Below are 15012 nucleotides of genomic sequence, written 5' to 3' on the forward strand. Positions count from 1 at the left end.
TGAGGAGGCAGCACTGTTGTTTTGATATTAATTCTAGAGCATAACATGTAAGAGCAGTTCAATAAAACTATGTCTGATCTGAGGCAAACTGAAAAGGGTGGATAGATTCCGTGGAATACAACTGTAGTTTTAAATAGTCAAACCAATATGAAAGTAAAGTAAGTGAAGAATGACATGATCACAAACATCTTACTGGTTTCAGAGTAGCAGCAGTGTTAGTCTGTATTCGCAAAAAGAAAAGGAGTACTTGTGGCACCTTAGAGACTAACAAATTTATTAGAGCATAAGCTTTCGTGAGCTACAGCTCACTTCATTGGATGCATGCATGATGTAGCTCACGAAAGCTTATGCTCAAATAAATTTGTTAGTCTCTAAGGTGCCACAAGTACTCCTTTTCTTTTTGCAAATATCTTACTGGCAGCATTATTCAGAGAGTATGGAGAAAATTGATCTACCTCAGCAACAAAGAGGGGAAACTCTTCTGGCAGAATCCATGACTGGGGATAGAAGTTGTACTCTTCAGGAAATAGATCCTGCATTGTTCGCACTGCCCGACTCAGGGTAATTTTACGCACCATTTCTGTCATGCCTGGAGAAAATAAAGAAGTATTTGGAAGTGTTCAAGATTATTCACGTAGGCTTTGCTCTATGCTGCAAAGTAAAGTAAGCCAGTGTGTTGTTACTCACCATATGTTTATGTGCTCTGGCCATTGTTTTCAATAGATAACTGAATATTTGAAGCTACAAGTGATACTGAGTGATTTGTAGCTTTTTACTTGGGTATTATTTATACTGCACTTACCACTGTATCACGTGGTTTAGGAAAGCTTTAAGGTAGTTGCCCAAATATAAATGGGAATAAAGGAAGGAGAATTTTTGTCGAAACATTAACTGACTCTTTGCTCCAGTCTGGAATTTTTACCTTATTTTGCCAGTGTTGCAGAGAAGGAACAGGAGACATCAATTGTTTCAGACAATTAGAATTGTACCTTCCTAAACCATTATTTAAACAATTACAGTTTCATATAAAACAACTAATCTTTCAATGGCCCAATTCTGCTAAGAGCCTTCAAATCTCATGGAAGTAAACAGGAGGTGGAAATGTTGAATACCTCACAGGAGGTGCTTAGCAAATCATGGGATCATTAACATTCCCCATTAACATTCTTGGGAGTTAAAAATGCCTTGTGAAGGGACTTTAGGATCTCACTAACCTGTTTTTGTCAACTCTGCATCCTTCTTGCTCACCACATGGGAGGCAGGGTACAGCTAGGGTAAATATCATACACATGGCATGAGATTTAAACAACCAGAAAACTATAGAGCTATACCAATGTAGGTGCATTGTCCACTTTTGTCTATATTTTTGTTCACAAGCAGACAAAACTCAGTAAGTGGAGCAAAAAGTTCTATATATGGGGTTTCTTACTCACACAGCATACTAACAGTAGCAATATATCTGATGTGAAGGGCTTAGATAAGTCAATACCTAAGCTCTTAATTCTTATTCAGTGGGATCTATGCTGGAATTGAATGAGAAATAACGGATCTTAAAAAAGTAGAATAGTCATAATAAGATGAGAGTTGACATAAACTCTTCAATATTAAAAAATCCATTTAAGGAACTGTGCTTTGAGATTTTCCCAGAAACAAGCCAGAGATCAATACAAAATAGATTATTTTTTTTTTTAGTAGAAACAAATCCTCTAGGAAGTAGCATTTTTACTGATGTTACAAGACACACAAGAATTGTTTAAATTATTTTAATTTAAATACAAATTAAATTATTTTAATTTAATTACAACCAGTTCTATATATGTACTGTTCCACTCGTCAAACATCCTTAGTGTCCCATTATAATCTCAATCCATAAAGAGCTTGAGTTACCCATTCTGGTATTCATACCATGTCTTAACTAAATCTCTAATTATTATTGATTCATAAAACATGCCCAATAACATGAGTCAGAATGATCCAGTTTGAACATCTTTTTTCAATATATAACTACTCACAAATGAAGAATATGGTATACTGTGCATCAAATCATATACTGATGAACACAATAGGAAATCTGCCATTAATTTCAATTGGACCATGATTTGATCTGATAGATTTTTATCTGGGCAATAGTTGAGCTCTGGGGTCCACTCCCAACATAAGAAGCCATGAAACCTGGTTTCATTTCATATTTATCTTCTGGTTAATGAAGGCTTTCAGTAGCATCCAAAAGGCTCTTTCACTTTACTTAATTACTGGTTAATTTTAGCATCCCTTTTACTTGATCAAAACCTCAGGATCCAAATCCACTGTACTTTATATGACTACTACCCCTTATCATGATTGTGTCTAAGAATTTAGATATTTGATAACTGCAGAAAGCTATCAACAGTGCAAAAGACTGAATACAATTTAGAAGAATGGTCCAAGGAAGATCCAAGGTAACAAAAGATGGCACCATTTGTTTAAGGCTTTGTTATTCCAACTGTAATCACCGCTACGCAACACTCTCCTTGATGGTGAAATAGATAATCAGCCATTTACTTGCATCAGGATGAGAACACCAAACTTTTGATCAAAATAAGATTAAACCTTTCATATTTTGCAGAGCGTTACAAATGGTAACTGCCCAGTATATTACCAACAAGGTGGGTGAATGATTCAGAAACAGCATGAAAAACAGTTTAAAAGCATTTCTTTAACTTCAAGCACAAGATTAATTACCTGGAAACTTGTTGACTTGACCTGAGAATATGTCATTATCATGAAATGATACTCCATGCCAATAGATATCACAGGGCAAGCGTCGACCAAATGGAAACTGGAAAAAAGATACAATACAGATTTTGAAAGAGATTGGCCACACGTACAAGTTTCTTACCTTTGTAAAAGTTCAAATAAAATATAAGACCTTCAAAGAACAGCATTCTGGACATCAGTAAAGTCCACGCTTTATATCTAGTGCCCAACTTCAATGGGAAGAGCTTATTATAAGATATCAAAGTTGGGGCCTCTGCTAGTGTGTGAAATAAAAGCTATTTTTAAAAAAAATTATTCAACTTTCTCTCTCTCAATAAATACGAGAGAAAGATGTGGCTTCTTTGCCCTACTCTTTTTTTAAATAATTATTGTTAAAATTTAATTTACTAACTTAACTCTGGACACACACAAATTAATAATAATTTAAATTAGCAGTATTTAAAGTATTACTTTTTCCAAAATTTGACTGCAGCTTTTCAACCAAACTGAATCATATGCTTGAGCTCAGGCTCAAAACTTAAAACTGAGTGCTCAGAACAGGATATTTAAATTTAAATACAGTAGCTTTACATGGTTTTTAAAACTCCTCATTGGAAACCAGGAAAAAAAAAAAATCGAACTGCATAGGAGCATGGGGTTGGGGAGCAGTGATGCACAGATAGGTCGTCTCCTGTAACATTCCTCCACGCCCCCTGGGGGCTGTGAAGGGGGAGCAAGGAGCATCACTTTTCCAACCTAGGCTGTGAGGCGAGCATCAGAAACTGCTGCTCTCCTGCCCTGCCCTTACGCAGGGAGCCCTTACATCCCTCCTCATCCCCCCCCCCAAAGCCCTCTAGGGGTGCATGGAGGAGCAATGTTTAAGGGGGGCAGCGAGCAGCAATGCCAGCTGCTCCATGCATCCAGGTCAGTTTCCCCACATGGACGCGGGGGGGGTGCAAGACTTAGGGGCGCAGGAGCAAAGTGCAGGAGTTAGGGACACAGGAGGGAGGTGCAGGGATTAGGGGTGAAGGGGGCACAGTGCAGAAATTAGGGTTGCAAGAGGGGGTGCATGGGTTGGGGCAAAGGGGGCACAGGGCAGGGGTTAGGGGTGAAGGGGAGCCTATGGATCCCACAGAGGCCAGGGGCAATGGGGGGGCACCATGCCCACAGGGGTCAGGGATGCCAAAATACAAGTTCACCCAGGGTGCCATTTTCCCTAAGGCCATCCCTGTTACCAGATTTTAAATAAATAACACATATTTCTAAAGTACAAAGTGAGGAAGATGTACTATACTTTTCAGTATCAACCAGGTGCCAACTATTGTTTATACTTAGGGCCCTACCAAATTCATGGCTGTGAAAAACATGTCATGGATCATGAAATAAGCCCTTCCCCATGAAATCTAGCTATTGGAGAGGAGAAGAAGGGGCAGGGCTGAGGGCATCCCATCTGGGGGCTCCTATGGTTCCCTGGGCTCCAGCTGCTAGTCCCCGGGCTGGGTAGGGACGGGATTTACTCTTCCCCTGCACAGCCACTCTCAGTGGGAGATCAGACCAACCTCTGGGTACCTCCCCCCACTGCAGGAACCTCTGCGGCAGCAGTTGGGCTCTGAAGGCAGCACAGAAGTAAGGGTGGCAATCCTGCAAACTCACCACCACCACCAGCTTTGTGACCTCTCCACATCCTGCTTTTTCAAATGTAAACCTCTGAAAATGTGAAATTGACTAATTTTCAAATCCTATGGCCATGAAATTGACCGAAATGGACCTAAATTTGGTAGGACTGTATTTATAATATTTTGTTCATTTTATTAGCAGCAAATAGACAGCTTTTTAGCTCTTTGATAGGATATAAGTAAAGAAGGAATGAGAAATCTATATTTGTCATTTTCTTCCGGATATTAGTGTATTTTTAAAGAAAAGAAAAATAATAACTGAAGTTAAAACAAACAAACAAGCAAGCTTGCAAACAGACTAATCATAGGTGAAATGTTTATTTGAATTTATCAGCTGGAGCAGAGAAATTATCTCTACAGCATTAGCCACTCACACATGTGAAAAGGTAATTCTGCCATAATTACATATACCGCACTTTTGCTTCCTATTGTCAAAAGATAGGTCATTCAAAAAATTAAGCAGTGAATTAAAACAGTGTAAAGCCTCTCAACCTCAACCAGTCAACCCTAGCAGGAAAGGCTATATTCATGAGGTCAATTTCCCAAATACACAATATGTAACCCATAAATCAAAATATTGTTTGGTCAAAATGTATACACTAATTTTCTCTAAATCACTCCTCTAGAGCTATTCTCTTGAAAAATGGACTACACGGTCATTCCTATCTATCCAAAATCATCTTTTCCTCCTGTGAATCTGTGTAGGTGCATTAATTAAATATGTCATATAGAGAATTATTTGCAAGAAGATATTGTACTAGGAGATTAAATCACTTCAAGACAAACATGTTATACTTCCGCTTCCAGTCATACTACTTTTAGGATCCTATCCTGTGAAATTTTAGCATCCTCAATGCCCACTGACATTAAGCAATTTAACTATTAAAAACAAACTCTAACAGCACATTGAGCCCTTACTAAACTCAATATACACTACAGCAATTTCTCTGGCTGTTTATGGTTAAGTTTAATTTCTCTTCATGAAAAAAATCCTTATTAGCCCTGACTTATTTTAGACAAAAGAAAGAAATTTTTAAAAATGTTAGAAACTTTTCTAGTGAATCTGTTCCTTTGTTTGCAACTTTAGTTAAAATTTCAGTTTATTTAATTTATTTATTTATTTAATAACTTTGAAAAAATAATCAAAACACTAATTTAGCAATGTATTCCTTTCTCCACTTCCTAATTCATAGGAGTAACATGCACAACATAACAGAGCTAGAAAGTTCTGGTCTCATTTCATTATTATTCAGGCTGCAAAGAGAAAAAAAAAGTGTTTTTGTATGCGTGAAAATTAATTCCGTTAGGCTCTGAAAGACCATCAGTGGCCTTAAACCTTCTCTCCACAGGTATATTCAGAATAGAAATTCTGTGGTGGTTTTCAGACTGCCCTTCCCACTAAAAACTTGAACAATTTATTTATTTATTAAATGAAATTGAAATGAAGTGAATGAAATTTGCATTTATATAGCACCTTTCATCTACAGAGGATATCGAAGCACTTTACAAACACTGCACAGAAACCATTTCACAGAGGATGAAGTGTAAGCACCTCAGGGCTGGAACATGGCTGCATTTTGCACCAGAACATTACTCAACAGTTTGAAGGGGAAAGGGTCTTCCCCACTCTGAGCAAATCAAGTGAGTATTTACGCAAATAAAATTCTGGATTTATCCAAAAGCAGGTCTAACACCCAGACTCTTCTGAAATGCCACTGGTTCTTCAGGTTTCAGAGTAGCAGCCGTGTTAGTCTGTATTCGCAAAAAGAAAAGGAGTACTTGTGGCACCTTAGAGACTAACAAATTTATTAGAGCATAAGCTTTCGTGAGCTACAACTCACTTCCAGGGGTAGGCAACCTATGACCCGTGTGCTGAAGGCTGATTTTCAGTGGCACTCACACAGGGTCCAGGCCACCGGTCCAGGGGGCTCTGCATTTTAGTTTAATTTTAAATGAAGCTTCTTAAACATTTTAAAAACCTTATTTACTTTACATACAACAATAGGTTAGTTATATATTATAGACTTATAGAAGGAGACCTTCTAAAAATGTTAAAATGTATTACTGGCACGCGAAACCTTAAATTAGAGTGAATAAATGAAGACTCAGAACACCACTTCTGAAAGGTTGCCGACTCCTGGCTCTAAATCATGATTTAAACTTCAGAATATAGTTTATAAACAAACAGGTCAGCACCGTGGGCCTATTCCGGCAGCTAAACCCATTTTAAATCATCCCTTTGAGGAGTCTCTCTATGTTGGGGAATACATAAGTAGAACAGAGATGTTTTAATGGCTCTTTTTTCATGCCCACCTGATGCAGAGGGAAAAGGGGACATTGTTATAGCATCCCTTGTACCCTAATAATACCCACACCTATGGTTATCTGGTATAAGCAGCCTCAGGTCTCTAATTTATGCCAGGCACTGGGCAGATGCACAACAGCCACAGGATTTGGGGACCATAGAAGTAGCTAAAGCCACCTTTCTCCCTTTCTCTTGTCATCTCAGCACAAGACTGAGAAGAATCTGGTCCTTGGAGCTTTCAGTACAAAACAAACTTTGAGGCTGTGCCTGTAAACAATTAATCTTAACTCTTCAAGCCATTTATTTAATGCCCTCCAAGTCTGAACAAAAAAGATCTTCATCTTAACAAAACCAGAAGAGAGCATAAAATGAACAGATTTGTTTTCACAACTCTGACCCAATTAATAATCAATCACAGTCAAACCGCTTTGACAGGGCTTTTCTAGCTCTTGATAGGAAGCCATTAATTTAAACTGTGTCCCACGCATCACATCAGTCTGTTCCATCATGTTACGGACAAGCTAAGTGACTCTTGGCTTCTTGTCAGCTTTTGCTATGACAGAATTTCAAACTGCTGCTCTGCTACTGTGCCTCTACTGAATATACAGACAAATGGAACATTTAATGCTAGGACATTTGAGGTCTTAGCCATATGCTTCTTCCATTTTCCTGTCTATGTCTAGTGAAGGGTTAATCTACTGAGAGACGAATAAATTCAAGGTGCCAGCTTAATTTATGCCCATTATTTTATTTGTCACATCATGTCCATTTTAAGAATCTGACACACTAAGTCAGATAGTCCACTCTAGAGGCATTAATAATTGCTTCAGTGGTATGCACATTACAATTCTGTAGTGCATGTTGTGAGCTCCATACCTGTGCATCAGCCAAGATACAGCTCTTGCTGTTGTAATTTTATTCAAAATTCCCACACCTGAAAGTTATATTGTTTTCCTATTTCTTGCTTTTGATAGCAGAATTTGAATCTGTCAATTACCCTCCTCAGAATCTTTCCCATCTTCTTGATATACCAATGTTAGCATATATATTCATTCTCTACTCAGCTTTAATGTTATTGTTCTCTATGGTATATTTAAACAATTTAGCTTCATTTACTCAACCAACTTTGACCAAGATGATTGTCAATCACAGCTGAAAATGGTAGACAGGGCCCTCTTTGATTACTAGCTAACAAGGCAATCACATTATCTCTCACAGATCAAATTTGCATGGCCCATCACCACTGTTCCCTCTAAGCTGTGCGCACACACACAGATCCTAAACCCTATGCACATGGCAAAGCACCGCACACACAAAAATTTGCCCAGAAGCACAACAATTTTCCCAGAAGAAATTATTTGTGCACACTGCCTGTCAAAAATTTGCACAGAAGAAATTTTTTGCGCACACGGCCTGTCAAAAATTAGAGGGAACATTGCCCATCACTGCAAGTTAAAGCAAAGCACTTCACCCTTGGTTTTCAGTCATCTTCCTAACTAGAGAATTTCAAATAATTCCTCTGCCCCTTTTTATTACTTCATGTACCAGAATATGGCATACAATGTAATTTGCAGTGTTAGTCCCAGGATATTAGAGAGACAAGGTGGGTTAGATAATATATTTTATTGAACCAACTTCTGCTGCTGAAAGAGACAAACTTTCAAACTTATGCAGAGCTTACCTCACCTATCTTGTCTCTATCCAACATAATGATCTTCTGGAAAGCACTGAAGAGTAAAAGTTATTCCCAAACAAAATGTTTATGTAAAAACAAAAAAAAGGTTATAATGTTAAGGTTGATAGTGTTTCAGTGAAGTCCAGCTAACCTTCTTCTGCTATACCGCACTGAGACACGGTAGCATCCTCCTCTCTGAGTTTGCTACAAGACTGGTAAAACTGCAGATTTAATTAAAGGCAATTAACCCATTTCTGTACTGACACTTGGGTGGCAGTTATTGGGCTAATGAGGCAATTGGCTCAGTACTGTAATTGGGAGGATATATATTTGGGAGGAAAAGGAAGTCAAAGGGACTTAGAGGATGAGCATGGGAGAGGAGAGGAGAGGCGAGGCGAAGCGAAGCGAAGCTGTGTGGCAATCACCTCCTGCTATATACCTGTGGTTCTTTAGGTTTTAAAACTGAAAATTAAATGCACACATGGTGAAAGAAAACAGCTTGCACAGATTTGTAGCTAGGAGACCACAAGAAAAGGCTAGGCAGCAGTACTCACACAGCAGGTGAAGAGATGCCTTGTGACAGCCACCCGAAAAGTTTTACTTTCTTTATAAAAACTCGACACATCTTTGACGAAATGAATTAAATGACAAAAAATTAACAGTTAAAGGATCCAGTTAGTTCCACACTGCCATACAATCATACACTAATACCCCCAACCAATTTCCAACACCCACCCAAATTAAAGTCACCATATTTGTTCTGTAATGGAAATATGACATTGAATGCATGCAAATTACTGTTATATGTTGTTTTTTAAATGTATAGTTAAGACTTTGAAAGGAATACAGTCCCAGGGGACACTATAGCGAAATTTGATAATTCTCATCATGTAGTATGTTGGAGTCGAGAATTACATTTCATTAACAGAATTGGAATATCAATTTGGTGTTACGAAATGCAATTGATTATATGGTGATGTATTTGGAGAGAAGTTAGGGTTAGAGTTTAAAGACAGGCTTATAATGAAAAGCTGACTTCAACCTTAACTATGGAGCAGCAGTATAGGAACGGGCTAGTTCCTTATATCCACATTTGAAGAACACCAAAATGAGATGAAAAGCAGGGACTATGCCGACATTCAGCATGACAAGTCAAGTTATCCCTGCTACAAAACAATTCTTTCTAAAATAAGAACAGGAAGAAGCCAGTGCAGCCTTCCAACATGTAACAGCAAGAGAACACACAAAGGGACGAACTAGTCTCTAATGCAAGGACCTCCATGGGTTATACAAGGGGTGAATTTAGCCCAACAGCAACATCAGCCTAGTTATCTTTTGTGACATGTAGGATATATACAAGGGGCAGGGATAGTGAAGCTATAACACAGGATGCAAGAGTTTCAGAAAGTGTCTTATTTTTTTAGACAATAAAAACAAAGTTAAGTTTATTTTGAATATAACCCCCAGGGATATGGTACACTAGTACTAGATGTTCTTACATTAGTCACTGCTCTGTATTCTTGGCAGTTATACCATTACTGTCCTTGTTAGATCCAGATGTGCTTTATGGTATAGGAGCTCTTCCCAACATTCACATCTGTCTGCAATTGGCCCTCAAGATTCTAGAGAAGCAGGTAGGTGCTATGCTAGCAGAGCTGTTGCGATGCACCTCTCCAATGCAGGCTGTAATACTTGGTACTTTGAACTTTATTTTTCTTTCCAAAGTTCCTCAGAACTTATTTGTTTCACAGTGGCATTTAATCCAATTTGCCAAACTTACCAAGCACTATTTAGGGGAGAGGAAAGGATTGTCTTCATTTTATTCCTGAAAACCCAGTTCTATGATGGCTATCTGGTAACCTAAAAGGCAGCAGACATCCCAGATAGGTCCTAGTTCTTCCCAGCTCACAGTAATGAAGACAAGAAAGGGCCTTGGGGCTGCTGGACAATCAAAAAAATCAGTTATCTCCATCAGTGTACGGTCACTGATAAAATCCACAACAATACTCTAAGCCAAGGTAACAGAAGTGGAGTTACATAACAGCCTGGTTCCCTAATCCCCTACAAAAATGGGATAGACGGGGGGGGGGGGGGAAGAGTATCCATATACCCTCTTATTAGAAGATAAACCCTTATTCAGACACAGAAGTTTTTAACAGGTAGAGTAAAACTCCCAACCGAAGTCAGGCATACACAGCCTGTCATTCTTCCTTTGTCCTTTCTCGGCCTCCACCCACATCTCTCCCAAGGCAGCAGAACCTTACACAGTTGAAGATCCACCTGGACTTGTCTACACACACAATTTGCACTGGTTTATACTAGAGGTGCAATGTTGCACCGATTTAGCTATCATTGCAACCTTGTATGCAGATGCTCAACATACTTTAAACAAAGGCAAGCTACATTCACACATAAAGTTACGACGGGTTAGCTAAACTGGTGCAACATTATCGATGCGTCAGAAACCGTTAAATTATTACAAGATAATCCGAAAGTTAATTTACTGCTCAGACTGTGTTCCTCCTACAAGAACTGAGAAAGAAGCCTATAACAAAAATGGGAGTTCAAGAAAATTCTGTTCTTTGGGCCACAAGGGAGAATACCATCTGCAGCACACAAAATACAACTTTAGCTTTGGTAGATATAAGGAAGGAGTTATTTGGCTTTAGAATATATTTGCTTTAGAATATATTCATTTGTTCTAACACATACAGCTATTGAGATCTTAAACTTAGTTTTATCTTCCCTTTAAGAAAAGCATTTCAACTCACCTTTAAATCTACATCAAACATCTAACAGAAAATATATTTGAAGAAGACTGAGAATGATTGACAGAGATGTCTGCGAAAGAAATCCTTATAATTTCAGCCAGAGGAGATAATAATCTTTCTTGAAATATCCTTGCAGAAGTGGAAAATTAATTTCTAAAATTTCAAATGAAAAATCTCTTAAAGATGTGAACTTAGGGGTCAATATGGACACACTGTCTATGTTTTTTCTAATTCTCACTGTTTTAAAAGCACCCCTTATTGTTTAGGCTTCTATTCCTTCTCTCATGTTAAATCCAGGATAATGTGGATTTCCTAATAAAATTCATAGAAAACTTCATAGCACTGGGCTGATGCAGTTTAGCTGTTTGTATAATGGTGCAGCAATATTGCTGAAACAAAGCCATTCTGAAATGCCACTGTAACTATGGCAACCAGTGTTCAGAATGTAAGAATCCAACCAGAAATAGCATATGTCGCACTGTAATATTGCTTACTATTAGGAATGGAAATTACCAGTAAGTGGATGCCTACTTTATGAGAACAGAGTCTAACAGTGCCTCCTGCTAGTCATTTAAGCAAACATAGCTCAACCTGAATCAAATATTATAAATAGGAGCAAAATAAAAGGATGGAATAGGCTAGTTAAAAAATATGTGTAAAGGAGGGAGTAAAAGGTAGGGATGGGAGAGAAGGGGACATAAGAAGTTAAAGCTCAACATCTGACAAACCTAAAAGGTATTTAATCTGGAGCAGGAGAAGGGGAAAACCTCCAAATCGTTAGCTTTAAATATATAATTTTCACTCTTATTGCCCAGAAGCTTTAAGAAGTTGCATTTTTTTTTGTTTGGGTTTTTTTCCTGGTGTTTTCTTTTTCTTTTTTTTTAAATGATGGTGTGGTCCCTCTGCTGGGTCTGTAATAGAAGTTAAACACTATTCCCAGAGCCGTACTCACATCAGTGATACAAGTTTACGAAGAAGGGGCGGTACTATTGTCAATATCTCATATGCATAGTGTAGCCTTGCTTAAAAGTAATTTGTTTCTTGGATCATTAGATTTTAGTGTTGCTCATTTTATTTTCTGTTCCATATTTCTTGTCTTTTCTAACCCATACACATGTATCAGCTAAACAATAGATTTCACTTTCTTCACTCTCCTCCATTGTACCAAAACAGAATATTCAGGTCTTATTAGTATAAAATCTTAATTTACATTTTTCTTGTTCCTTCTTTATATAATATATACTTATTATTTCATAAGACGAATCAAATTCAAATCTGATGGTATGACACCAGACTTTGAAGGTGAAAATATATGTTCAGCGTTTAGTATTCAATATACAACAATTCTAATGAAATAAAATCATTCCAGAATTCCATTGTAACAATGGTGGCATACATTCAATGTACTTCAACTGAAATACTACTATAATTGGAGGAAAATCTGTCCCTGGATTATGCATTTACAGTACAGAACTCCCTTCCCAACATCCTTATGGAGAAACTAGTTCTTTGTGTCCTATACTCAATCAGGATACAAATGGTAAGCCAGTTCAAAGTGATTAAACACCTCTAAGTGCTTTGTAATGAAATTTAAAATGGGATTGTTTTTGTAAACAGTACTACCATTTTATTTTCCTTTTAAGAGTCTATTTTCCTGGCCTTAGAGACAGTTTGTGATGAACTCCCACTAATGTTAAAGTGAGCTTCAAAGCCACATGAGAGCATTAAAAAAAAAAAAAAAAAAAGAAAGAGAGAGAGAGAATCTCTCCCAAACTAGCCAAAAGCAGCATGTGTTTGGGGATTTATCAAATAGCCACAACTGGCCCTACCATAAAATGAAGCCTTTAAAACATATAGGAAATATCATGGTATTTTTAGTTTGAAATTTCTTAATCATGAAGAACAGCACTATTTAAAAGTTGTTGGAACTTTGTAAAGAAAAATAAATTGTCATATAGGAGAAAGATGGAAAATGAGTGACTACTTTACAACAAATAGTCTTTCTGTATACAGAAATCACACCACATACTGGATACATGCATTTCTCTCGTGGCTGCCCAATGTCTAATCAGCATCTGAAAATGCACAGCTGTACAGCAAACAAATAAACAAAACTGAATCAAAGACGTCAGTCTAGAATTCTGTAGATTAATTAATTATACAGCAAAGGAAGACAAAGCATTCAGCAAACAGCAATTCTTTCTGAATTAAGTAAATGTTGCTGAAAATAAGAACAGCCTCTGAAGCTTCAAAAGACTGAGCAGAAGCAGAATACATCTAACAGGATCCTCAACATGTGTTAAATCATTGTATTTTATACCTAGTAGTATATATTAATAATTATGCACACTTTCTGTAAGATCCTGGCCTCTAAAACTTTCACCACTCTCTCTAGTCTTAATATTGTACTAAAATCAGTGGCTCTTAAAGAAAATAATATGATATCATTGTGGAAGTTTCTAGCTTTAGGTTCTCTCAATGTTTATTAGGCTTGGCACCCTTGGACTTGGCTCCCGAAGGCTAGCAGTGTTATGGAGTTTCATACAAGGCCATGTCTACCTAGAGACCTTATAGTGGTACAGCTGTACCGATGCGGCTGTGCCGCTGTAAGATGTCTTGTGTAGCCACTCTATGCCGACAGAAGAGTGCTCTCCTGTCAACATAATTAAACCAACCCCAATGAGCAGCAGTAGCTCTCCCACTGACATAGAATTGTGCACACTACCACTTAGGCTGGCAAAATGTATATCACACAAGGCTGTGGTTTTTCACTCCCCTGAGCAACATAACTTTTGCTGACATAAGTGGTAGTGTAGACATGGTGTAACGTTAGTTAAGATATGTGAAAAATTTACATGACTAATCCCCCCACAGCCAGTGATGCTGACAGCTTGTGAAGGAAGAGTCATTCTTCTCCTGCCTCTGGCAGAGGACAGAGAAATGAAGCCATGTTGGAGGATTGCTGAGGCAGTTAGAAAGGGTAAAATGCTGTGGGGACCTTTATGGGCAACCCCAAGCAATTAAAAAAAAATGCTGAAATCAGACAGATACCAAATGACACAAAAAGACAGGAAAGAAATAACAGAAGAATTGTCATCTGGAGCAGCCCAATGGCTCCTCCTATTGACATTCAAATTCCATAAGCAAGCTTTTTTTTTTTAAATCAATTCATCTTTAATCCACTTGCTAAACACTCCCTTGTAAACACTGATGACAACACAAACATCAGATATGAAAACAGGCCAAAAACCATTTTGCTACATTTCTCTGTATTGTTTTTAGATGTTAGTAGCAGCATTATTTACAGGAAGTGAAAATACCTCCTAAAGAAGTGAATCCGCTGGAAGAAGAAGGGGGAGCAAATGAGGTTTGTTTGGGACTGGATGTGGGGGTTCTTTTTTAAACAGATTCAGAAATAAAAAATCTCCCAGAAAATCAAACTTTTTACATATTCAGAATTAATCTGTGATGGTAAAGGTAACAATCCTGCATAAAACTTTTATTTATATATGGAAGTATAAATTAACAGAGCTTCAGTAAGTGAAGAGTCCATTTTTCTACAGATGTTTTATTAATGTAAAATGCAGTGTTTCAGTGTTTTTGTATGACATTTGTTGTTTCCAGTTATAAATACAAAGTATTGCTTTTAGATTCCTATTCTCATTAGAAGCCTTTAATATTACTACATGAATGACAAATTAATATTTATATTTCAGAAAGATACTGTGCTTGATTCTTCATGGTCCTGTACTCTGTGTAGTTATTTACATCAGTGTAAAGTGGATATAAATTGCTACCCATTTTGTCCTGGTGTAAATAGTGCGGGGTAACAAAGAATTGGGCCTATTG

General features: G+C 37.6%; 1 protein-coding gene across 4 annotated transcripts in view; it reads right to left on the reverse strand.

Moving 5' to 3' along the window:
* The window catches only part of TTLL11 (tubulin tyrosine ligase like 11), a 123580-nt gene that overhangs the window by 98613 nt on the left and 9955 nt on the right, over window positions 1–15012 (reverse strand). For 2 of the 4 annotated variants that reach the window (XM_038374293.2, XM_038374292.2), the window contains exons 2-3: window positions 2722–2818; window positions 456–589 (exon numbers count right to left, since the gene is read on the reverse strand). In XM_038374293.2, the coding sequence (XP_038230221.1) occupies window positions 456–589; window positions 2722–2818 (231 nt within the window). Of the gene's footprint in view, window positions 1–455; window positions 590–1214; window positions 1270–2721; window positions 2819–8398; window positions 8592–15012 lie in introns of those variants that run through there. The other 2 variants (XM_038374295.2, XM_043498936.1) reach the window with 2 other exon arrangements.

The sequence above is a fragment of the Dermochelys coriacea genome, chromosome 16 (genome assembly GCF_009764565.3).
Source record: "Dermochelys coriacea isolate rDerCor1 chromosome 16, rDerCor1.pri.v4, whole genome shotgun sequence".
In the NCBI taxonomy this organism is placed as follows: Eukaryota; Metazoa; Chordata; order Testudines; family Dermochelyidae; genus Dermochelys; species Dermochelys coriacea.